General features: G+C 45.1%; 2 protein-coding genes across 3 annotated transcripts in view; one reads left to right on the top strand and one right to left on the bottom strand.

Annotated features, from left to right (window-relative positions):
• Positions 1-18,324: 18,324 nt before the first annotated feature.
• TXNDC16 (thioredoxin domain containing 16) lies at positions 18,325-21,194 on the bottom strand. Its single transcript, XM_078681213.1, has one exon. The coding sequence runs from the start codon at positions 20,612-20,614 to the stop codon at positions 18,497-18,499; it is 2,118 nt and encodes a 705-aa protein (XP_078537339.1). The 5' UTR covers positions 20,615-21,194; the 3' UTR covers positions 18,325-18,496.
• Positions 21,195-21,216: 22 nt separating this feature from the next.
• The window catches only part of MEAF6 (MYST/Esa1 associated factor 6), a 147,353-nt gene continuing 144,064 nt past the window's right edge, over positions 21,217-24,505 (top strand). Inside the window, exon 1 of one of the 2 annotated variants that reach the window (XM_078681214.1) lies at positions 21,217-21,595. In XM_078681214.1, the coding sequence (XP_078537340.1) occupies positions 21,362-21,595 (234 nt within the window). In that variant the 5' untranslated portion in view covers positions 21,217-21,361. The remainder of the gene's footprint in view (positions 21,596-24,505) is intronic. The other variant, XM_078681215.1, reaches the window with a different exon arrangement.

The following is a 24,505-nucleotide window of genomic DNA, read 5'->3' as shown; positions in this document are numbered from 1 at the left end:
GGGCTGTGCTGTTGGTCTGCAGCCTGCCCTCATATGTGCAGTGCCATGGAGTGGGCTATCTGTTTCCAGCCTGCCCTCGTATGTGCAGTGCCATGGAGGGGGCTATCTGTTTCCAGCCTGCCCTCGTATGTGCAGTGCCATTGAGTGGGCTATCGGTTCCCAGATTGCCCTCGTATGCGCAGTTCCATTTTCTTTGCTACTGGTCTGCAGCCTGTATGTGCAGTGCCCTAACGTGTGCTGTTTGCCTGCCCTCTTCCATGCAATACCTAAGGCTGTGCTGTTGGTCTGCTGCCTGTACTTGTGCGTGCGTGCAGTGCCATGGAGTGCGCACTGCTATGTTAGCAAGGTTCCTTGATTTTCCAACTGTGTCTGAGCACAGACGTTCTCCTTTCATGCCGTCAAACACTCCTAAGTATTGTGCAGGCCCTCAGTAATTGGTCCCGACGAAGAACAATCCCAACTTTTACCAGTATATTAATATTTCAGCCTCCTGCCCTTAAGACGCTTTGCGCTCACAGCCTCTGAACAATCTGATGAGCTGAAACACCTCCCCTTTCTGCCTTCATTTTCTGAGGGTACCAAAGCTGAACGGCTTCATCTTGTTTTCTAGGGTGATATTGCTTTTGAAACTCTGATAACAGTTTTACATGAATAACACAATATACAGATTGTCAAATAAGAGCTCGGACCGCTTGGTTTATTTGGGTTAATAGTCAAACTATGATAGCTCTATAGTTAAGTACATCTTTATCCAATGTGAGGCCACTCTGACCTCCTCAGGAAGTTGCAGCTCAGTTGCATGTTAGAAAGGGTCACAAGAACACATTCATAATCATGAATGTGCCTAGATGATGTGTGTCTGTGGAAGGAGCGCTGTAGATATTGTGTGCACATCTATCAGTCGTAAGCGTAACCTCCCTCACACCTGGTTGCAGCTGCTCCTGAATTACTCTATGGAGACAAACTCCGCAGTCGAGTGTTCACGGTGAGCGTCTGGATACAAAGGAGAAGTGTGAAGCTGAATGATGTGGGTGGTTGAGGCGCATCTCATGGCAGATGGAGGCCTCTGGAATCCTTGTGGCACAGTCCATGATTGGGAGTTCTGTGCTTTTTGCCTCGTTTGGTTTCTGCTGAACAATATTATCCCCTTTATAAGTGTGCGGCGCAGCTACAAGATGTGGGCTGTAACTGAACCGGGTCGGCAGCTTGCCGGTAGGCGCGTTTAATTAATATCTCGTGTTTATGTTCAATCGCAAACAGACACATGGCTGCATGCAGGGGCGGCTGGTGACATTTGAAAGAAGTGAGGCGTAAACTAATTTGCATATTGCACCGCAGCGAGCGAGCCCGAACCACCTTGCATCCATCCATACATCATTCATGCATCCACCCATCCATCCACCCACCCTGCATCCATACATCATTCATTCATGCAGCCACCCATCCACCCATCATGCATCCACCCATCATGCATGCATCATTCATGCATCTACCCATCCATCCACCCACCCTGCATCCATACATCATTCATTCATGCATCCATCCATTGAGCATGCATCCACCCATCATGCATGCATCCATCCACCCACCCACCCACCCTGCATCCATACATCATTCATGCATCCACCCATCCATCCATCATGCATCCACCCATCATGCATGCATCCATACATCATTCCTGCATCCATACATCATTCATTCATGCATCCACCCATCCATCCATCCATCTAACCTGCATCCATCATTCATGCATCCATCCACCCATCATGCATGCATCCATCCATGCACCCATCCACTCACCCATCCACACAGTGACAGCATTAATGGCCGACAGCAAAGTTAAGGCATCAATTAGATCTCAAATAATCCCTGCGTCCTGTTGTCCAAACACCTCCACATGTCAATTCTTACCCACCAAGGGTTCAATCTAGCGTTGGAACTGTTTTATTTTCAATAGCTATTCCCATAGTTTTAGTAAAATGAGCATCAACAAAATTACCAGAAGCCCCAGATTCAATCATTGGCTGAATCTTAATATTTGCCCTTTCTGCAAACTAACTCTATAAACAAAAACAAATGCCGCTGTGCTTTTTGCACTATTTGGGTCAAGAAGATCCGGGACACTACATAAAGAGAACTTGAAAGTGTGGCCTCAATCATTAATAGGTCTTCTCTTTTTCCACGTACTGACTTTCACTTGTATAACTTTTAATTTGGATTTCAGGTTTCATGGGACAGTCTTTTTAAAAGTGGATGATTTTACTACAATACATGTAAAGTTTCGTTTTTTTCATCTTTTTGCCATATCGTCTTTATCAACAGCACCCCGTGTACATTGGCTCTGGAAATGAAGGAGTCTTAACAAACAGAGGCCGCAGTACGAGGGAGGGAGAGAGCTCTGCCCCCCCAAGGATTGGCTGGGGGGGCACCATGAGTGCTCGCCCAGTCGCCCTGTGCAACCCCGTGGGCTGCGGCCCGCCCCCTGGCCCTCTTTCTAATGGCAAATTCACAGGGAAACAATCTGCGCATGCGCGGGCATGTTTGTGCCCAAAACCCACTTGCGCAGCTGCAGCAGGCCCATTCTCTCCCCCTCCCCCACCCTCCGGAAAAGTCGGGTGTCTCCTGGATTCCCGGCCGGCAGGTAGCGCGATTTTTTTAAATATTTGCATTTGGTTTTTAGTGAGGACGTGGTGGGTCCATGGGGCTTAGTGGGGCTACGCCCCTACGCCCCAATGGACGCACCGCGCCTGGCTGCATGGTATGCTTCTTTGATAAATAGGAATGGCTTGCTAACTCACAATATGATATGGTAGTTCTTGTTTGACGCCACCTCCTTTGGGATTTAAAATGCTCAATGGTGCCGACGGCACAAATCGAATCAGCTACTAATGCCCCTTTTGTGTAATTCAGATATGGGGGCTCTCCTGTTTCCAGCTATTATGGCTGTACAGCGCAGTTCACGTCGTGACGTATGCGTGTACAGCCAATTGGATGGCATCATTTTTTATGCCTGCTGCAAGACCAGTTCTTGCGGCCGAAATAGTAAATATCGCAGTTATCGTGCATTTCAGCCAATTTCGCGATTATTTTGTGAATCGCAAAATGCTGGAGGGTCTGCTTAAGTACATCCCAGATTGGATACTGGGGTACCCTTACAAGTCCCTAGTTTATGGTAGTAAGGCACCCAGGCCATAGGTACCCCAGAAGTCTCCCATGGGCTGAAGCATGTATTATGCCACTATGTGGAGTAGTGTGGCTCACTGGTTAGAGGCGGCAGACCCGAGAGCAGAGGACGGCCCGGGACCAGGGTTCGATTCCCGACGCGGCAGGTTTCTGGACCAGGGTCAGCGGACTCGATAATTCTCTCGCCTCGGTGCCCACTCTGATCAGCGATCACACTCGGCAACTCTGGGCACTAGCTTGCCTCATCTTCACTAACGGCCCCACCAGACCGCCGGGGATGCCTGGTCTCACCCTGGAGATACCCATCAAGGGACCATCTCTCAGGGAAGCCAGGAAGGGTTTCGCAGCGGTCGAAGCGCGGAGGTACCCCTTCGGGAGTGATTCCAGCGCTATATAAGCACATAATTAATTTATTAATTAATTAAAAGACCAATCAAAATGGAACTGCAGCCTATGTAAGCTGGCGCTAACACCACTTACTAAAGATATAGGTTTCCTATATCTAGGGTCACTGCACTTAAAACCTTTAAGTCACCCCTATAGCAGGCCTTTTTGCAATCCTGAAGGCAGGGTGCTTGGTTCTAAGTGAGAGAGTGCCCCTGCATGAGCAGTACCCCCTGCAGCCTACGGAGTCTATTCTCCCGGGTTGTCAGTGAAGCAGCCATATACTATATAGAGGGGCACCGCATAATTATGCGATGACCATCTCTAACTGCTCCAACAAATCCTATCATGTTTGGTACCAAACATTTTGGAATCCTACCCCTACACTGTAATGGTGTGGGAGGTATGATTCCAAGCACTGGAAGAGCCCTCTGTTAGGCTCTCAGTGGTCCAGGTACCAGCCTTCTTGACATGGACAGCACAAAATGGTTGCTGCCCACCAGAGACACAATTCTGCCTTCCTGCTGATGAGACAAGCTCGAGCAGGGGAAGGCAGAACAATAGGCATCCTGTCACAGGGAGTTGTGACTACCTGGAGCAAACACAAGGAGATGATGGACGGAGCGCTGAACCTTTTCAGACACTCACCCCAGTCACAAATCTGGGTTGAATCCATCATCGTTCATTAGCTCACTTCGCCACCCCAGTTCAGACACAGCCGTATGAAAATCAGTCTTGACCCTGTGCCTCATGGGAACAGTCCAGCCCAAACTGCCAAGCCATGCCTTACCTGGATCGGAAACAAGCATCCTGGGACCGGTTTCTGGGTAACACCCCTCATCAACCACAAAATGGTTGCTGCCGACCAGAGACACGATTCTGCCCTCCTGCTGCTGAGCCAAGCTCGAGCAGGGGAAGGCAGAACATTAGGCATCCTGTTACGGGGAGTTGTGACCACCTCCCAGACAGAATTTAGTGTATTGGGACAGGGTAAGTGCACTTGCCAGCGCCACTCAGTCTGCATGAGGGGCACATTTTGTGTCCCTGTGCATAGTCCAGTTCAAACCAGTCCTGGGAGCTGTTGGCTCCAGCTCTGGCGTGAAACTGGACAAAGGACATGGGAGTAACCTCCTCCCTGACCAGACCCTACCCTGAATCTTCCCAACCCTTCCCCTAGCGTACTTAAGGGCTTACCTGAGTGTAGGTCCCTAGATTCGTCATGGGATAAGATTCGGATCAGACACCACTGCTTCTCTAGCGTCTGGTCACTCTGGACTTGGTCTCCCTTTCAGTCTGCTGCATTATCTGTGCCTGTGCATCATACAGAAATCTTCCAAGGCCTGAGAAGCATCAAAGACTCTGGAAGAAATCTCCCTTGGAGTGAAGGAGTTGCTCCCCTGCATTTGCAGGCACCGTAACTAAGTTGACCGGTCGGCTGATCCTCAGCTCCTCCGGACTCTGACAGGCTCTGCGACACAGGTGGTGGTTTTCCACAGCTCCCGAAGCTGGATCTGCCCTGTCCTCTCACCAAGGCGAGTATCCCTTGTGGGGTTGCAATAACCAAAACCCCGTGCACTGCGTCAACTTGCAATTGCAAAGGCTTGTTGCCGTCTTTCTAAGAAGATCTTCGGGCTCCAAGTAGCCCCAACCTCTATAGCATCTCCAGTGACCAGAATCTTCAGCCACACTGCATCATGTGTATCGTGGCTTGCATCTTGAGCTGCTTGATGTCCTCTTGCGACTCCAGTGCCTCTGGCCTGTGGTTACACTTGAGTCACCTTTGCTTCTCTTGGGCTCCCCTGTGTGCTTGGGGCCTTCCCTGACTCCCCTGCCTCTGGAAAGTCCCTTGGACCTTGCTGGACCGACGTTTCTCCTTCTTTGATTCCTGCGTTGGTTGTATTTGCAAAGGCTTGTTGTTGTTCCCGCCGGACACCGACCCCTGAGCACTCAACATCCTTCGTGGGACAGCTCGTGCATGGCTCCTGGTCCTCCTCAGCGTGGCCTGGTCCTCACAGTTGCAGAGTCAAGGTCATCGTCATCCATCCTGCAACACCAGACATCTGCAGGCATACGTCTCCCAAGTATCCTGGTCACTCCTGAGTGACATAGACCCCTTCCCCTCTGCTTGCAGGTACCTCTCATCTTGAATACAGCTTCGGATTCCACCAGACACTTTATCCTCTTCCAGCAGCTGCACTTTCCTGAAGTTCTCCATTGGGTTCGACGGCGGTTTCCGACACCACTTCACACATTGATGCACCCAGCTTCCATGGTGTAGGTAACGTTGGTACTAGGATATCCATGGGTGGGGTGGCTCTCCGACTTTGTCTTCCACTGGGTTTCTTCAGGGTACACTGGGAAGGGTCCTTCATCTTTAAAATCCAACTGCACATAGTTGTACAGAGCAGGTGGTTGTGTTCCCACACTGCACACACTCTCTGTGGGGTTGATATCTACTCACCTTGGGTTGTTCCTTGGGTCCCTGGCAATCCTAGTCCGATTGACCTTGCCTTGACCTGAGTCAACTTTCTTATACCACTTTCTTAGTATATGGTTTGGTTCCCCCCTGGGTCCACTGTGTATTTCGTACTATTTACTGTGTGTCTTTGCTGAAGTATTGTGTGCATATTGCCGGGTAGGAGATATTTCTATGTGTTAGAGAGTATTATATAACAAATACATATTTTTATAAATACTTTGTGTGTTCTTTTTTACTTAATCTATACTATAGGATTGCATTCTGGGTAAACAAGCTGCTTTACATTCCTTCTGGTCTAAGCCTGCTCTCCACAGCTACCACTTGGAGAGCTTTGTAAGGTTGTCTAGGACCTCTTAAATCACCATAAGGGTTGTCTGGAGTGGTGCAAGGTGCCCACTTACATTAGTGGACATCATAAACCAGGCCAGCATCTCACAGGGTGAATGTTTCATTTATTCAACATTCCATCCATCATTTGTTGCTGCAGCATTCCCCCCCCACCCCTCTAAATGGGATGGGTATTCCAGACGTAGGTCCCTTGCTTGGCCTCTGGATTCAAGCTAGCCTGGCTGGTATGAAGTGATACCCCAAAATTAGTCCAAGAATGTATGTTTCCTGTCCAGGGAGGACCCGACCTGGCAGAGTGGACTGAACTGTTCCCATGAGGAGCAGGGTCAAGACTGATTTACATATGACTGAGTTGGGGGTGGCGTAGGGAGCTAAAGAACGATGGATTTAACCCAGATCTCTTGACTGGGGGTGAATCAACGTTCTGTCCATCGTCTGTTGCCGCAACATTTTTTGCCCCGACGGGAAACTAGCTTTTTAACTAATGCTTTATTACGAAAGCCTTCCGACCAAAGCGGCATCATTAGATGGCACATCTATATGCCGAAACGTATACTAATACGAAGCTGGCGGATTTAGGCACAGGGACTGGGCGGGTTTAGGGTTTAAGGAAGGGGCGGTTTAAGGTTAAGGGAATGGGAATGGGTTGTTTTATGTTAAGGGAAGGCGCAGGTTTAGGTTAAAGAAAGGGGTGTGTTTACGTTAAGGAAAGGGGTGGGTTTAGGGCTACGGTGTCAACTAGAGACCCCCAAATCTAACAAGGGGTGACACCTGAAACCGGTCCTAGGATGCATGTTTCTGGTGTAGGGAGGATGTGGCTTTGCAGTTTGGGCTGGACTGTTACCATAAAGAGCAGATTCAAGACTGATTTGCATATGACTAGGTCCAAACTGGGGTGGCGTTGTGAGCAAAAGAATGATGGATTTAACCCAGATCTCTTGATTAGAGGTGAATGTTTGATTTATCCAGCATTATGTCCATCATTTGTTGCCACCGCACAAGGTGACAAAAAGAGACTGTGAGCTGAGCACCAAATCCATAGGCCAGACCACTGGTGTTATATACATCATTCTGTCTGCAGTTGTTTGGAGGGGACAACACATTAAATATCTGGGTGAACCATGCAAAAATCAGGGAGGCAGGCAAAAAATACCATTGCTACAAAACACACAAATTTCCTATTCCATAAATAACCACATCAGAGTCTGGCATGGCCAAGAAGCCTGGTAAGTACCACCCCGCCAACTCTCCTACAACCCCAGGTTCAGCAGTGGGAGTTGGAAGTTGAACTAGCAAAAGGGGAGACTATCACGGAATAAGAGGATTCTTCCAGAGAGGCCGGGTTTCAGCAGTACTTGGGTCTCCAAAAAAAAGACCCCGGAGGGTCGCAAATGATAACAGTTCCAAGCCACCCAACTATTAGCAGGATAACTGTACTTTCTGATACACTTATAGCTGCAGATTCCCCACCTTTTGAATACTGACCATGTGTAGGTAAAGGACCTTTTTGAGTGGATCTCCTTAGCGCAAAAGGAAATTCTTCTATTGGTTCTTGACATATTCCATGTTTTGTTGCTCATGCAAAATGTACAGAATGTGCTTTTTCCACCATAGAACTGTTGTTTTATTTAATGTCTGTTAAGCATTTCTTAGATGGGGTTTCTCGAGTTTTGCCAGAGTTTTAAACATTTCACTGTAGTTGTAAGCAAAGCTTGTGGCAGGCTGGTGAGACACCAGTTAAAGGTTGTGCAGAACGGATGCTAATATCAGTTGCAGTACACTGTACAAAACAGCCCACTTACGCATTTCCAAGAACTCTTGAATTCTTAAAAAGTAAAAATGCACAAGTGAATTATATAATATGAGTGAATGCTAAGGCAAGTGACTCTTAATCAGAAGGGTGTAAGGCTCTGTAGATATTGCTCTTTAAAACTGAACTAAATCCTACATAACTAAATATGTTCAACAAAATATGTTCAAATTTATCAAGTGATTGCGGCAGGTACATTGACCAAATATTGTGTTTGTTTCAGCAACACTCGTATGTTCCTGTCAAAACATTTCTCAACAAAAAAAAATTAAGTTGGCTTTTGCTAAAACGGTTTGCCTTATTAGGCAAGACTCAAACCTTTTGTGGGCTTGCTTATTAGCACAGCACAAATAAAACAGAGCATTAAAACAGAATATCACACAAGCCATAACCATTCACAGTGTACTATGTCACCTTACATTACTGACGGTATAAACTAAGCTTTAATTACTGACATCATCAGATCTTCAAGGGTACCAGGAAACAGAGTATTTTCTTTTAAAGGAGGAAGTAGTGCTGGAGGCTTTGAACTTCAAGTTGAGCAAATGGCAGTGGAGATTTCCACCTTCAAGCCATACCTCTAAATAATTGTTGGAGCAGACATGTTCAACACTCTTCTGTCCCAGACGTCCAAGCATAGCCTTCACGGTTTCCTTCCAATGTGGTAACCATCCAGTTACTCATACTAACCCCTAACTTGTCTCTTATAATTCGCCAGAATGCAAAGATCCCTGTATTCTAATCATATCTAACCATATCATCAGGGTACTGCAAAAGCTGGATTACCTATCCACCTCACTTTGGTAGAAATAACTTGAGCTTTCCCCAAGATGTTTTCCTAGATCAGTTTTGTAAAGATAGAATACAAAAGGTGCTAGTATGCACCACTGCTTCAGCTTTTGGATGGAGTAAATTGTTTACAGGCAGGGCTGAGCCATCCCCAAAATTAATATGGGTCCAACAATTAGAATAAGGGCTATGCATATCCTGCAAAAGCTTTGGAAATACCCCAGGCCAAATGTTTTCTTCACAGTATGACTCTACCTACTCCCATCAAAGGCCGCTTGATAATCAAAAAAAGCAAAGCCTGAGATTTTGTGTTGATGATCAGATTGATGGCTTTGAAGAGAGCAGGTTCATACATTGTAGAGTTCCACAAGAGGGACGCAACTGAATGGAATATAGGTGGTACATTGAACCAGCCCAATCTTGCAGTTCCCCAGAAACAATCAGGCAAAAACAATTGCCTCAACATGCAGTTGAGCTATTAGTTGCTCATTTCCAAAAACGGGGATGCATAAATTAGAGGAGAGATATAGCGACCCCTTTCATCATTCTGGGACAGTACTTTCTGTGTACAAGATCTAAACAATGAGTTAGTCAGTGAGTACAGACGTTTAGCTTTTCTTAAATGTGATGGGAGTAAAAAGCCATTCAATTGGATATATACTCACTTGATATGTGATTACCAGGCCTCAAAGAGCTAGCACATTAGTCGAAGTCTGGAGGAACTCCATATCGTAATTAACATAACAACATTTGCTTCCATATTTTGAATATCACAAACCTTTGCTTATTAACATTTCCCCTCTTAGCTGTCTAATGGAGTTCTTGTGGTCTATTCCTGGCTCTAATCTCATTTAGAGTCCCTGAATAATTTAAATGTTTGCTAATTTGCCTCAGCTTCTTTTTCGGAGTTTGCTTGTCTATAATGGCATGTAGAGCATATAATTGAAACTGCAGTAATTGCATGGTTCCCACATGGTACAAGCCAATTTATATGTCACACAACACAGAGTCCCATGCACACCACCTTCTGTGGCGGCTGACACCCCAGCAGCACCCACCTATGTAAATAACAGACACATCATGGCATGGATACCACAGACTGGGACCCTGCTGTTTTGCAAAGTAGCAAAAAGGCAGGAACTGGTGCACAAATGCACCTATCCATTGCTACCTGGGCCCCTTAATGTCAAGGTCTTATAGATCTGCAAGCTTAAGTGTGAGTAGGCTGACAGATGTTTCAGTTGAGACTGAAGGATGAAATGAGACCAAGTAGGGGCTACATAAACATTAATAACAAGCATTTGCAATGCAATAGGTCTCGCAGCATTAAAGTTTGAGTTATTGGCATTGTATATGACAATGTGTTGCATTTTCTGTATAAGGCTTTGTTCTATATTTGTATTGTGTTATTTGTAGAGTACAGGCCTACCCCAGGGTGTGTATTAGCCTTACTTATAGTAGTGTTAACAGGTGCCTTGTGTTTCTGGTTATCAGGTGTACGCCAAGATCTTTACCGTGTGCTGGTGGAACAAGAATAAAATTACATATTACAACAAGTGGGGAGTAAAGGGGCCAAGCATCAGCAGGTGAGGGGGTGTAGCTCAGTCTATCATAGCAGAACGGTGGAACTGCAATGGTAAACACGTAAAATTTTACTTTTCTCAATCTGTCCTCTGAGGCAGCTGGTGACATCTGAAAGGGGTAGGGTGCAAAGTGAAGTGCGCATGTCGGGCTGGCCATCGCAAGACAGCAGGCCATTCCGACATGTGCACTCTGCACTGGCACGCAGTCATCCTACAATCAGCAGGAATTAGCCTCGCCCTCACGCTAGAACAGCATAGACTCGCAGCACAGATGTAATAAAATGGGAATTACCATTTTATTAATTTGCGTTTACCTGCTGCGCTCGCATAAGGCGGGCGATGCTCCTCTGCCCTTTTGGAGGAACCGCCACTCTCTGTCCCTCTGTGGGACCCAGAACACCCCTTTATCTGGCAAGAATGAGGTTGTGAACGTTGCATGCATCCAACACAGCACAGATGTGCCATGGAGCTGGATATCACTATGTTCACAACAGCACTCCACACCATAACATACCACACTAACAACCAACAGTTCACACCGGGGAAAAGTCCTAACATACTTCTAACATCATGTAGTCTGTATCTCAGGGCCCAACAACACTTGCCGCTTTCACTCACCAATACTCACTGCATGACACCTTTCCAATCAAACTTCTTATCTGCCATTCTTAAACAGAACATGACAGGCCCCCTCATTATCACCAAAGCAGTATAATTCAAGGCGCTACTAACTCAACAGAACTCCCACCTGCACCGCACCAACACACACTTAAAAATGATCAGATAGTTCGTTTAAACATATCGCACCGCGTGCACATGGCATCAGAGCTATTCACAGGACTAGCGATGCTATCATGAAAACAATTTGCACAGGCCATGCAATGGACATCTGACCAATAAATTCAGCTAAAAATGGCAAAATACCCTGGTGCCCCGATCCATACATATAACGGTACAGACTTGATGAATTAAAGCTGTTAGCCATTCTGCCTGTGGGGAAATACGCTGATACATGATGGCCCAAAAGATATTTAGTAAGATCGAACTTCTTTTACATTAACATTAATCATCATGAACCATTAATAAACAAGCCACTTAACACATCTTCACTGAGCACACAGAACCAAACACCGTGCACTACTCGATGGAAGGAAACCCCAGAATGCACGAAGAGCGGCCAGACTAGCTCTGCTGTGACATACTAATGGTAGAACGTGCTGTACAAATGGTGATTCTATAACACGTAAGAAAACAGCATGATTAAAACCATACATTGGTTCTTACTTACACGTTTTCCATGCCATTGACATTACGTAGTCACAGTGCTTGAGACTATGTTAAGGGTTGTAGCGGGTGCAGTGGCACCAGAACCCAGTGGTCTGAGGGACCTATTGAAACATAATTACAGATTTGTATTTCTAGTACCATCCTGGGGTGTGGGGGGCCATGGTGCTGTTGCTCCGCCACTCTGTGCTTAGCAGATGTCTGGTGCCTGTATCGCACAAGGAACCTTAGTATGTTCACCTCATGGCTGCTCTTAAGTTGACCCCTTTGAAACAAATGCTAGGGGCGCCCAGAGCTGTTCCTTTCTCAGGTCCCAGGATAAGACCAGCCCAGCAGGATACATCTGAGCTGAGAGGCGGGGTCAGAGGTCAGCGCGCGCTCTTGTTCTGCTCTCTGCTGATGCCATCCATGTGTGAATATCGGGCCGGCCCTCAGCTCAGGTGCAGGCGGAGCCCGAGCTTGGACCGTTTATACCGTAAAGCCATTACTGACCACAGCTCATTAGTGCCGGGATTAAGGCTATTGTGTTACCCTGGGCGCCTGCCCCACCGACAGCGAGGCACCACACTTTGTGAAAAGGCGGGAACAATACTAAAACAAGCAGCAGGAGCAAAAGGGGTAGCGGGAGCAACAGAAAATGCCCCCAGAATCCCGCCGCGGCCGCACCGGAAGTCAGGCAAGGTCGCCTGTGACGGGGCCGGGGCCGCGTCCGGACCGGAAGAGGAGGCAGGCGGAGTCAATGCGTCTCGCGCCCCGGGGCTCCTGTGAACGGTGGAGAGCCCCGGGGCCGTGCCAGCAGGAGGTTGCGCGCCGCGTGCTGAGAGCAGAGTCCCCCAGATTGGCCAGGTAAGTTCAAAAGGGCTGGGGGGCTTGGTGCACTCTTGTGTGTGTGTGTGTGTGTGTGTGTGTGTATGCTCGTGTGTGTATGTATGTGTGCGACTGTGACGGGGGAGGGGGGGACCTTGGTGCACTTGTGTGTATGTGTGTGGGGGGGTGTCTGTATGTATGTGCGTGGGCGCTTGTGTGTGTGTCTGTGTGTATGCGCATGCGTGTGTGGTGTTTCGAGCTTCCCAGGAGACAGCGCCTGGCCACAGCGCGCGTTCGCGTGCGCGTGGCATTTTCAAATCGCCATGCGCGTGGCCAGGATTGTCTCCTGGGAAGCAGACATGGCAGCAATAGGTTCTCGGCGGAGACGCGCTTCCGCGCAGCTAGCCGAGACCTAAAAAGGAGAGGGTTGATGGTCGAACCTTGAGGAACACTGGCTGTGGAGGTGAATGGTGTTAAGGAGAGAAGATAAATGATGAGTTTGGCAATCTCATGGACCACTGTATCGAAGGTGACGATCCAAGTGCGGTGAGCTCAGCGGTTCAACCGCCTTATTAAAGGCGCGCAGATTGGCTTTGCGAAGACCAACAAGTTTGCGATTGGGGAAGGGCAGCCGCCATAGGTTGGTACAGGGGAGATGCACCGCCATGCGTATTACAAGTTGCCTGTTCCACAAGAGTATCACGATGGTCCAGCAGCCAGCTTCAAGGGAGAGGTGACAAAGTATTTGAGGTACGTACTCGCATTTCTTCTTCTCCCAGGCAGATTGAAACATGGATCCCTTTCTTCAGATCTTCCCTTCACACCAGGGTCCTCACCCCAAGAATTATGACCCAGTGTGCGTGAATCTACAGATGAGTCATTTTCGTAACACAAATGGGCCGGAACACAGTAATGGACATACGGTATTGTCCCACAGATATCATGCGTATGTGTGCATCCGAATCATATGTAGTCAAAATGCACACACAGGCATCAATATATTTGGTAATAGTACGCCTCCACACAGCCATCCCCATGCGCCTCCACACAGCCCACCCCTTTCCCATGGTCAACTTGTAATATGCTGTGGACTGGTGGCGGAAGCGGACGTGATCCCACGACGGTCGGACAGCCAAACTCGTAATAAGGCCCTAAATCAGATACTGGTAGTAATTCATAAGAAACACACAATACCAACTAAGGATCACCTTTGAGATGATCTTAAAGGGCAGCAGTTGTTTTTCAATGTCGGGTAAGAATGATAGTTTGTATATAACGCAATAATTCAATGTCACATTTAGATCAAAGGCCAGTACAGATAACAAAAAGCAAATGCTTTACAATAGAGTTGACTAAAGAAAGTTACTGGTTCCTGATAAGGGATTCCACAAGATTACTATAAATTGAAATATTAGAGCATCAAGGACATCCAACATTTCAGAGACGGGGGTGAAACCTCTTATCTCTTTGAATGGCTAGTGATAATAAATGTGACTGCATCTAGAAACAAATACATGTGAGAATGGTATCCATAAAGTTGTCAAAAATCTTCATTAATTTCATTTGAAAAGTTAAGTAAACAAAATTTGAAAGGTCAAACATTTATTAGCCTGAGTAGACAAAGCCAATCAGATCCACAAATGTGATCTTTATAGATTAAAACAACGGGAAAGCAATCGAATAGAGAAACCATATCTAAATTACTTTGCTTTAAAGGTGTGGCGTAGTATGTACATAATGGTCTATGGTCCCATCTGCTACAACTGAAGCAGTATTTGCTTCTAATCAGATACTCTGGTGGAAAAATTGTAAAGTGCTACGTGTAATTCTGAAGTCACCTTTGTCAAGCACCACAATACAGACACTAACACCTGGCTAGATGTCAGATGTACCAGATTATATCTACACAGTGTGTTAGTCCTGGTGGCTTAAGGATTCTATTGTAGTCACACCATGCCTTTTGCTATTGCTATAGCAACTTGTCTAGATAGGCAAGTAATCTGTGTGTTTTGAAACTGAAGATGATGAAGTTATTGTGGTTGTGGGAAGTTTTAATTCTCAGTTTTACATCCCAGTGAGCAGTACAGCACACACATCACTTTCTTTCCAAGTTCTAATTGCCACACTTATAATTGCTTGTTTCTCTATTTTTCGACTTTCCAATAAAGGAAAACCACAGCTATTGTGTGGAACTGTTCCTATACTGCAATAGTGCAGAGGGAGTAGGTAGGTGACTAATGTCGCAGGTCCAGTTCAAATACAAACTGATAGCAGTGATGATGGAAACAAACGTTGGGCTGCATGCTGTAAGTAGTGCAGAAAGCAATTACTATGTTTTTCTAATTAATGGGTACATTCTAAACCTTGATCATGGAGATCTGAGGGGGAGTGTTGCCATTTCTATAGTCTATGTATTCAAATGCATACATGCAATAAGGATAAGTGCAAATAATCTGCATATATAGGAACTATCTGAACATCAAATACAAGAGGGAAAGCAAATATGAGTAACAAATTCAAATATCGCGTGAATCAATCCTAAAGTGCAAGGAAAATCAGAATATATGCAAATACCTAAATACTAAAGTGATAGGAAATTGTAATACAGAATATTCACCAATAAAGCAATGAAAAAGAAAAATAGACAACGTCTGCAGTAAAATGAATCAGTTCCAATATCCTTTGCAGCAAGACCCTACTAAACAACATAGTGTGATGGGTACAAAGCACAGTGTGGTATATCAACAATTTAATCATTAATTGCAGAGGAGGCACTTCAGCATATTGTCTAGTAGTGTACTAAAAAAATAAGATGAACTAAGAGGATGAAACTGCAGCCAATACTGGAATGAACTAATCATCAAACAATTTTAAAATAAGTATACACAACTGAATATGTAACAAAGTAAAGAACGAACATCAAGAAGGGCCAGGTTTTCAGAACTTTTTCAAAAATCTTAATTGAGAATGAGTATGAAGTACCTGGCAAAAAACAAAGAGAACCAGCATGCTGAGAAGCAAACCGAGACACTCCATAGCAATTTTAACTTCATTTTTATTTGCAGGTTTAAATTCCTCAAAGGTTTGTGTGAAATAAATGATGCAGCAAGCAACATTGAGATTGTTAACATGCATCTATGTTAATGACATGTTTGTTTTTATATTTAACTTTCATATACAAAAATAATCAAAAGCAACAACGATTATCAGTGTTGTGCAGATCACAATGTCTTCTTTAAATTAGCAGACTTATACACAACAAGTGAGGTAGAAGGAAAAGATAACATTACAAAAAATGTAACGTTCAACAGGGGCCCATAAATAAGAAGGAACAAAAAATATGAAATTTTTATAAATACCTTTTAGATGCAAGCATGTTTTGATGAACACGAGTCATGCTAATAAAAACACTTTCAGATCATCATTACCAAATTTTAAGCGATCATGTTTTTTAGCATACACAGAATAGATTTGTTTGTGCATGTTCAATATGTTCAGACTCTGTGGGTGATATTACGATCATTTTCCTGTGCTTTGTTTTAAAACTAAAAAATTACCTGTAAAACAATAGGGACACTTATTTTATTTTAAATCACAATTTTTAAGTAAAAGGGGGGGGTGTTATGTTATCGTACTAGGCTGAAATGTATTGGATAACTAACATGTTATTGTTCAGTGTGACGCAACTAATCATTACTCAAAATGTATCATTCAAAGAGACTTTTTTTCTTTTGTTTTTCTTTTAGTCTAATAAGTCCAGAACTACATAATTGCCTTTACAAAATGTAAGCACACGCCACTGGCAATTTCACCTGATTGATAAAAGGGTAGAATTATATGCAAAAATCACCCCAAATTATGCTGCTTAAATTTTCTGCTGAAAATCTGATAAATCAAATCAACAACACATGGCATGAATGCACACAGAACTCGATGTAGTTCAGATATTGGATTCACAAGGCCCAATGTAAAAAAAAATTATATATATATATATATATTCATTTACTGTGCTTCACTTAACATTGGAGTAAGTAGAAGTTCTACCTTCAATATCAAAGTGCAGTGACGCTGTACCTTAAATATATAACTTTGTTATTTTGATATAGAGTTAAGTATATATAGTAAATCTACGTTTACTTATACATATCTACCTTGACAGAATAACAGTAGTTAATATTTTGGAATCAATATTTTCGCAGGACAAATATTTCTGTCCTCAATGTTGTGGTATACAACTCAGTTCTTGCCTCACTCATCCTCATTTGTCCCTGTTGAGCATGGCTAGTTAAGCAATTTATAATTCTGAATATATTTTAATAAGGAACACACAGGGAAAAATGCATATTGTCAAACTACCTGAATCGGACATACTTGAATCATTCAAGCACCAGATGTCTGGATCCTGAGAGACTCTTCTGCTTATACCCAATTCTATGTTGTAGGAGGCAATCATGATTATCCAGCTAAACAAATCTAACTTCCTATCTTTCATGAACTTTACAAAGCAATGTAACTGAATTAGCAACTACAATGCCAAAATTCCATTAGGCAAGAGTATTCACTTCCTTCTCCAAAGGTTTTTTGGGTGCAGCTGGAGGTAGACAGCCATCTAAAGGTCATTTGTATCATGCCACAACCTACCTCGCAGACAGCCCTACGACCTATGATCGCAACACTATGATCGGTTCTCTAATGCACACTCTCCACTAGGGAATAATCGTCCACATCTCCTCAGGACCTACCAAAACCATGTACAGTTTAGAAGGAATATCAAAATCTTCATATTTCAACACAGGCAATATACCAGTCCGATAGCTCATACTTGGGGAATGTTAAACGACTTCCCAGCTTGAGGCCACATCATTAGAAGAGTCACAAAAATATGGCTGAACCACAAGCATCTGTGGTTCGGAAAAAATATTTTAAGGTGAACCACATTGTAAAAGAGACTACAATTTGCTTGAAACACAAAAATTAGGTGGTATATATTTCAATGCCAAAATACAAATGGGACTCATATAGTTGGTCAATGTGTTTTCCTCACTATAATAAGAAAATGTCCTTCCCGTGTTCATCTAAATGAACCCTCTTTTTGTGCAAAAACTGTAACATTTGTATTTAAATACAAAGAACATAGGGGCAGATTTATGTCAACTGGCGCATCCCCAGGGATGCGCCAGTTAACATTCGCCACAGTGCGCCAAAGCTCCGCCACCCATGGTGCGCCGCATTTATGATGCGGCGCACCATGGGGCAAAAACGGCACAGATGCGTGACGCATCTGTGCCGTAAAGGTGACGCATTGCTGTGGGTTGCGTCGCAAGCGCGACGCAGCTCCAGCAAGGCTATGGGGTGCCCCATCTCCACAATGCTGCGTCAAGACCTACGCCTGCTTCAAGCAGGCGCAGGCTTTTGACGCACCATTGGCCTGAAAGTGACTGAGTGAAATCTTATAGATTTCACTCAGCCACTTTTGCGAGGCGCACCTGCCCCGGAACGCCCACCCTGCGCCGGAACGCCCACAAGCGGCGCAGGGCTTTACAACGTGACGCATCTGCCTAGATGCGTCACGTTGTAAATCGTTCGTAGGGATGCGCCACGTTTACACCGCCTTGCGTGACGCAACAGCGGCGTAAACGTGGCGCAAGTGCCTCATAAATCTGCCCCATAATTTTAGCATGGAACAATCTACTGTACATAAACCTTTCTTGACCAGCATTTTTTTATTTTGATATAAACTGTTATGTCTAAAAACTATTTAAAGACAAACTTGCACATATTGGCTTCAGATTACACCAACAATAAAAACGGTTATGCTTCCGTTATCTATTATAATTCAAGGCGCCGTTTAGATCTCCTCTCTTGTCCTTTAAGCTCTGCACCGGTTTCCATTTTCTCATCTTCATCTTTCTCTCTAGCAAGAGGGCTAAAGTGAATTGGAATTTTTTGAGAAGCAAAATTGGGAATGGTGGCATCCATCATTGCCAGAAAATCGTAATGAGGAAGAGGAGGCGACCATTCTTTGTCAGACAATAAGGTAATGGGTTTTTCTATGCCTTTGTCTATCATGTTTAACCAATGCAGGACGTTTTCCTTACCAATAGCATGAAATGAAGGAAGTGCAAACACATAGCCTTTATCGTAAACATCTACAAGAACAAGAACTGGTAAGTCTGGTGTGGAACTGAAATACTGCTGTAGAATTCCTCTGCCCGCAGGAGTATTCCTCAGGTTAAGCCAGCACGTACAGAAGGCTTCCTTGTACTTTCCTTTCACCAACCTTGACATCTCTATTTTTTCACTCTCACCTAATTTGCCATCTGAGAACAAAATAAGTAAGGGTTTCTGATACTGCAAGTACAGAGGGAGATTTTCCACAGTGATTTCTGCAGGTGAGTTCAATAAATCATAACTTATTGTCAGGTCTATGTCGGTTCCACTGTGTTTTGGAAAGCTTGTATTATATATCTGGGACATAACAATGAATCTGTACAGACCTTCTGTTCCTAACACTCCATTATAGATCAAATGTTTCTCTTTCTGGAAGTAAACCCTTGTGTGAGGTAAATCTGTGACATTTTCCTTGCTGCATACATCAGTCCACTCCCCACAATTTACCATGGCCATTAAAACTCCAGGTGTCTGTTTCAACTTAACTGACACTTCAATAAACGACTGTAAAAATGCCATGGACATAGCTTCCCACTTAACATAAAAAAGCACTACAGTGTAGTTATCCCCAGATATGGTATTGTAAAAAGTTTTATCATTCAGTAGACGTATAAGTTCAAGAGTTAGTTTTCTCTTTCTGTCTCTGTAGACCGCTTCTGCTACTTCATCATCTTGAGCATCTTGCTCAGGTCTGATTTTTACATCTTCATTTTTCAACTCATATATTTTCATTTTTTCTTCATTTCCAGGTTCCCCAATAAGGCTTGATATTTCTTCAATATTCTCAAAAGCAAAAAATGTTATGGCACTACCCTCTTCTGGCCTTCTAAAAGCGATATTTGCACCAAGAGGAATGTTTAGGTTCTCCCTTAACAAAATTGAAACTCCAACTTTTCCCCTGAGATTCCAGGCAAGATATTCTGCAGTTTTTTTATCCACTTCATATGTATTCTTCTGGCTGATTATAAATACCAATGGCAATCCAAGCTCTAAGTGAACATTTGAAGCTTGTCCAGGATCTTTATCAACCACAGTCACTAACGGAGCCTCCATTAGTTTAAAAAATCTGTGAATATTCAGTGTGGTCAGCGACTGTTCGAGTATTGTGCTCCTGCACGACTGGGTTGAATCACTCACAACTTTGCAGTGGGAAAAAAAAAGTACTGCAGAGAAAATGTCAGATTCTTTAACTCCCAAATGTGCTAAAACATTAAATTCTGTAGTTAAAACAAACTGGTATTTGGTACCATACACAAAAGCAGCTTCCATTACTGCTCTGTGCTCTGGTATACCTGTTGCCCGTACATAAGCAAAAACAAGATCTCTTTTTCCCTTCATTTCAATTTCAGTCTTCTCAAATTCGTCAAACAAAGTAATGTACTTAACTTCATTAAATAGGACGGTAAATAAAACATTAGCTATTATTGCATGGACATCAAATAATGTATCTTTGGGGAACATTCGCAGCAGAATATTGCCTTTAAAAAGATATACGTTTTCATATCCACAATACGTGGGCACTTCCCTTTCAATGCAATTAACCTTTGCAACTGAAATTCCATAATCCTGAAGAGGTTCCACTGATTTATTTAATTCTTCAAGAAAAAAAGAGATACTTGAAGAAATGTCATGGCTGAAATACACAAGTAATAACTTTCCTCGGTCCAGAGAGCCGAGGTAATCATGATAAGATAATTCTTGAAAGGCAGTTTTCATCAACGGTAATACAGCTGCCCAGAGTAAAGTGGTTATGAAACATCTTAACAGCGCTTCCATATTCCGGCTATGATGCTACAATTCACATTCACACAATTCTAGCTTCACTTGCAGGATCAATATTCACGGTCCACGATGTTTGAAACGCTCAGTTCACGGCCATATATGTATCCTTATCCTTGTCGTAGTTCAAAATCTCCCAAAGGCAATAGATGAACACACAACTAGTTGAAAGCACCCTGACTTTTCCTGCCGACTTTTAATAAGAAATCCAAAGGCTTGAGGCTTCACCAAACCCAATGGGCCCAGTCTGACTGTCAAGAGGGGAGCTGCGAGGTATGAGTGACTAAAATGTCTAGACTTCCCTCTGGACAAGAATCGCCATTTTTATTTGAAATCCAGAACACTTGATCATTGGGTAACCGGGCACTCTGACCAGGTAGGGAGTTATTTCCTTAAAAACCGGAGACCTCGACGGGCAGTAACAACGCCCCCCTTGTTAAAACCATGGATGTCATAATGGCGAGTTCTTGGAAAATCAACATCCACCCAAAAGGGTATTTGTAAATTTGAACCTGACAGTGGCTTGGCCACGCAGCTTCAGGAACAGCACGGGCGATCGTCTCTGGCATTTCAGCGGACAGACCCCTCGCTTAATTAGCGTCGCGATGCGAAACAAGGGTTCAATCGGCTCCCGACGCCAGGGTTTGCTTCATTGTTCAGTACTTATACAGGGCTGGATGGAAGGAAGAGGATTAAGCCAGCATCTCCGCGACAATTTTTTCTTCTCTGACTTTAGACGGTGGGATGGACGGAGGGGAACTCAGCCAGTGTTTGGATGAAAGGATTGTTGTGAGCAACCTGCGCCCTCTGCAGACCGATTACCAGTCTAGCACGGGCTCGCCTCCTCGCCTCCCTCCCCCAGCACCCTGCCTCCCGATAGCTTCCAATATGGCGATGCACAACAAGGCGGCCACCCCGCAAATCCCCGACACCCGCCGGGAGCTGGCTGAGCTGGTGAAGCGCAAGCAGGAGCTGGCGGTAATGTGTTTTTTTTCTTACTTACTCTCCCGCGCCCCTTCTGGGAAGTATTCCGGCGAAGGCTATTTTGTGAGCCTTCCACACGTTCCCCATCTTTTTCTGCGTACTAACGCTAACAGCGTAAAAGGACGAGACGGCTACCTTTACGAGTCGGATAATCTACGTATGTCGTGTTAGTGAATCTGAGACTAGCGAGCGGGGTAATTGGCCGGCGGTTGCTGTAGAACGGATGTTCTGAGGCGGCTTTCCGTTTCAGGCAAGGCCGGCGCTCGAGGCCTACGCATCAGGGTATATAAAATGAACTTTAGAGTGGCCATTAAATGTGCTGTGATGACGGCTCTGCAGAGCTATTCATAAACAGCTAATCAGTGTGGCTATTTTGTGTTGCATTAGTTGTAGGAGTACGAGTATAATAGGAAAATGAACGTTCAATTTGAGTGGTAATGAGAGGTGATCTTGATTCTATGTCAGTCCACGGAGGCTCAGATTATGCTTCTCTTTACTTTACTGACAGATACAGCAGCCAATAAAAACTTTAAACTGGCATGACCCCGGAAGGACAACCCCCTCCAACAGTCTGCACCAATCAGTCTCAAGTCCCTTGTATAACTGTCCATACACATAATACGACCTCCTCTTTCTTTGCTGCTGCAGCAGCGAGTTAAGTGCCCTTCTGTTTTTCCTTCTTTCTAGGGGGTAATGTGTGTAAGGGCGGTGGTTGTAGACGGCGCGCGCGCGCGCCAGTGATATTATGTGCTGAGCGGACCTCCGCTCGGGGTTGAGGTGTTTTGATGCCTTTGTGTTAATTGCCGTTTTTTCTTCGTTTTGCCCGCGCGGGCGTTTTTCAGTTGGCAGCGCGTAGCGCGACTGACGATGTGCCGGTAGGGGGCGGTGGAGCAGGAGGAGGCAGACGCGAGACGCTCGCGCGCAGGAGGCAGTCGAGCCCGGCCCCCACACGCACTGCGCATGCGCGAGGAGCCGACTTTCGTTTTTCACTTTACCGGCTCCTCACGCATCGCGCTGTTAGACTGCATCAATCCTGGCCTCAGTAGAACGCTGCACGGAGCGCATCCGCATTAGAGCTCTGCTCTTGAAATAGGTAAAAGTTAAACACATTTAAATGGTATACACTCTACTGCTCTCCCAGAATTCAGTACAGTAGTCCTCAAAAAGTTTCCTGCTCCAGATGTTATAGTTATACTTATGTGATCTAGAGATGGATGCTGGCAGTCGAACTTTCAAGATGTTCCTCATAACGTTGGAGTACCTAATTTATTTCTTTTTTTTTTTTTTTTAATTTACGGTGGTGCTTGCAGTCCTGTACTAATGGGGAAAGTAAAAACTACTAGTAGTAGAAAGCTACAAAAAAGTCAGGATTTGCTAAGAAACTCGCACCTGCCTTGGAATAGCTTGAAATCCCCCAACCACAGATTTCCCTGCAACTAAAGCAGAATGTCACGGACCTTATTAAATATCATCCTACTGCAGGACAGACTCTATGCTGATGGGGAGCCAGAAAACATCTTCGCTTTGCTTTCTGCAAGAAGACCTAGGGGCATGTTATCAAGGGCAGTATTGTCGCTTTAGCGGCACTTTTTGTCGCTAAAGCAGCGATATTCTCATCACCCTATTAACAAGGAGGCGCTAACATGCATCAGCGCATGTTAGCAGCCGATTTTCTAATGCTACGCATCTTAGCGATATACATCGCTAATGAGTTGCATAGTAGGCGTTCCTTACAATTCCTTCATTGAAAAACGTCGCAAACACAACTTCGCTGTATTATCAACGCTGCCCCGGACCCGCGTAGCGATGAGAAAAGGCACGCTAAGCCCCCATTAACGCATGATCCTAACGCCTGAATAAAACCTGACTTACCATTATTGCCTATGGAAGGTGGATTTTATGGTTAAGTACACACTCCCCTATTATCAAGGTTTTCATTAGCGCTGTGAAATCTTCGCTGGATTTCATACGCTGATGAGGATTATCGCAGTCTATCGCTAGATTGTACTTCGCCTGTTAGCAAAGTGTTGCTAATACGTCTGAACATGGCGATGTGATTCAGCAATAGAGGGCGATAATGTAAAATGTGCTATGCGCGTTTTGCGATATTTATCGCAGTTTGTAGATAATATGCCCCGTAATGAATGGAGGTTTGGCAGCGTCGCAAAGCATGGTGTATGACACATGGCAGATTGAATGACCACATGTCTTCTTCTTCCCTTAGGCAAGGCGAATAGGGTGATCAATCAATCAGGGTACTTGTAAAGCACGCTACTTACCCGTGAGGGTCTCAAGGCGCTGAGGGGAGGGGGGTGCTGCTACTGCTCGAAGAGCCAGGTCTTGAGAAGTCTCCTGAAGGTGAGTAGGTCCTGGGTCTGCCAAAGGTGGGACGGGAGGGTGTTCCAGGTCTTGGCGGCGAGGTAGGAGAAAGATCTGCCGCCAGCGGTTATTCGTTGGATGCGGGGGACATCGGCGAGGGCAAGGCTGGCGGATCGGAGCTGGCGGGTGGGGGTGTAGAAGTTGAGTCTGCTGTTCAGGTAGGCTGGTCCGACGTTGTGGAGTGCTTTGTGTGCGTGGGTGAGGAGCTTAAAGGTGATCCTCTTGTCGACAGGGAGCCAGTGTAGGTCTCTCAGGTGGGGGGTGATGTTGGTGTGGCGGGGGATGTTGAAGATTAGTCGGGCGGAGGCGTTTGGATGCGTTGCAGTTGATGCAGGTGTTTGGCTCGGATTCCTGCGTAGAGTGCGTTGCCGTAGTCCAGTCTGCTGCTGACGAGGGCCTGAGTCACTGTTCTTCTTGTTTCGGGTTGGATCCACTTGTAGACCCTGCGGAGCATGCGGAGGGTGTTGTAGCAGGAGGAGGTGATGGCACTAACCTGCTTCGACATGGAGAGGGAGGAGTCGAGGA

The sequence above is a fragment of the Lissotriton helveticus genome, chromosome 3_1 (assembly GCF_964261635.1).
Source record: "Lissotriton helveticus chromosome 3_1, aLisHel1.1, whole genome shotgun sequence".
Taxonomy (NCBI): domain Eukaryota; kingdom Metazoa; phylum Chordata; class Amphibia; order Caudata; family Salamandridae; genus Lissotriton; species Lissotriton helveticus.
Note: the sequence above shows the minus strand (reverse complement) of the source record. Positions and strands in the feature narration are given on the sequence as shown.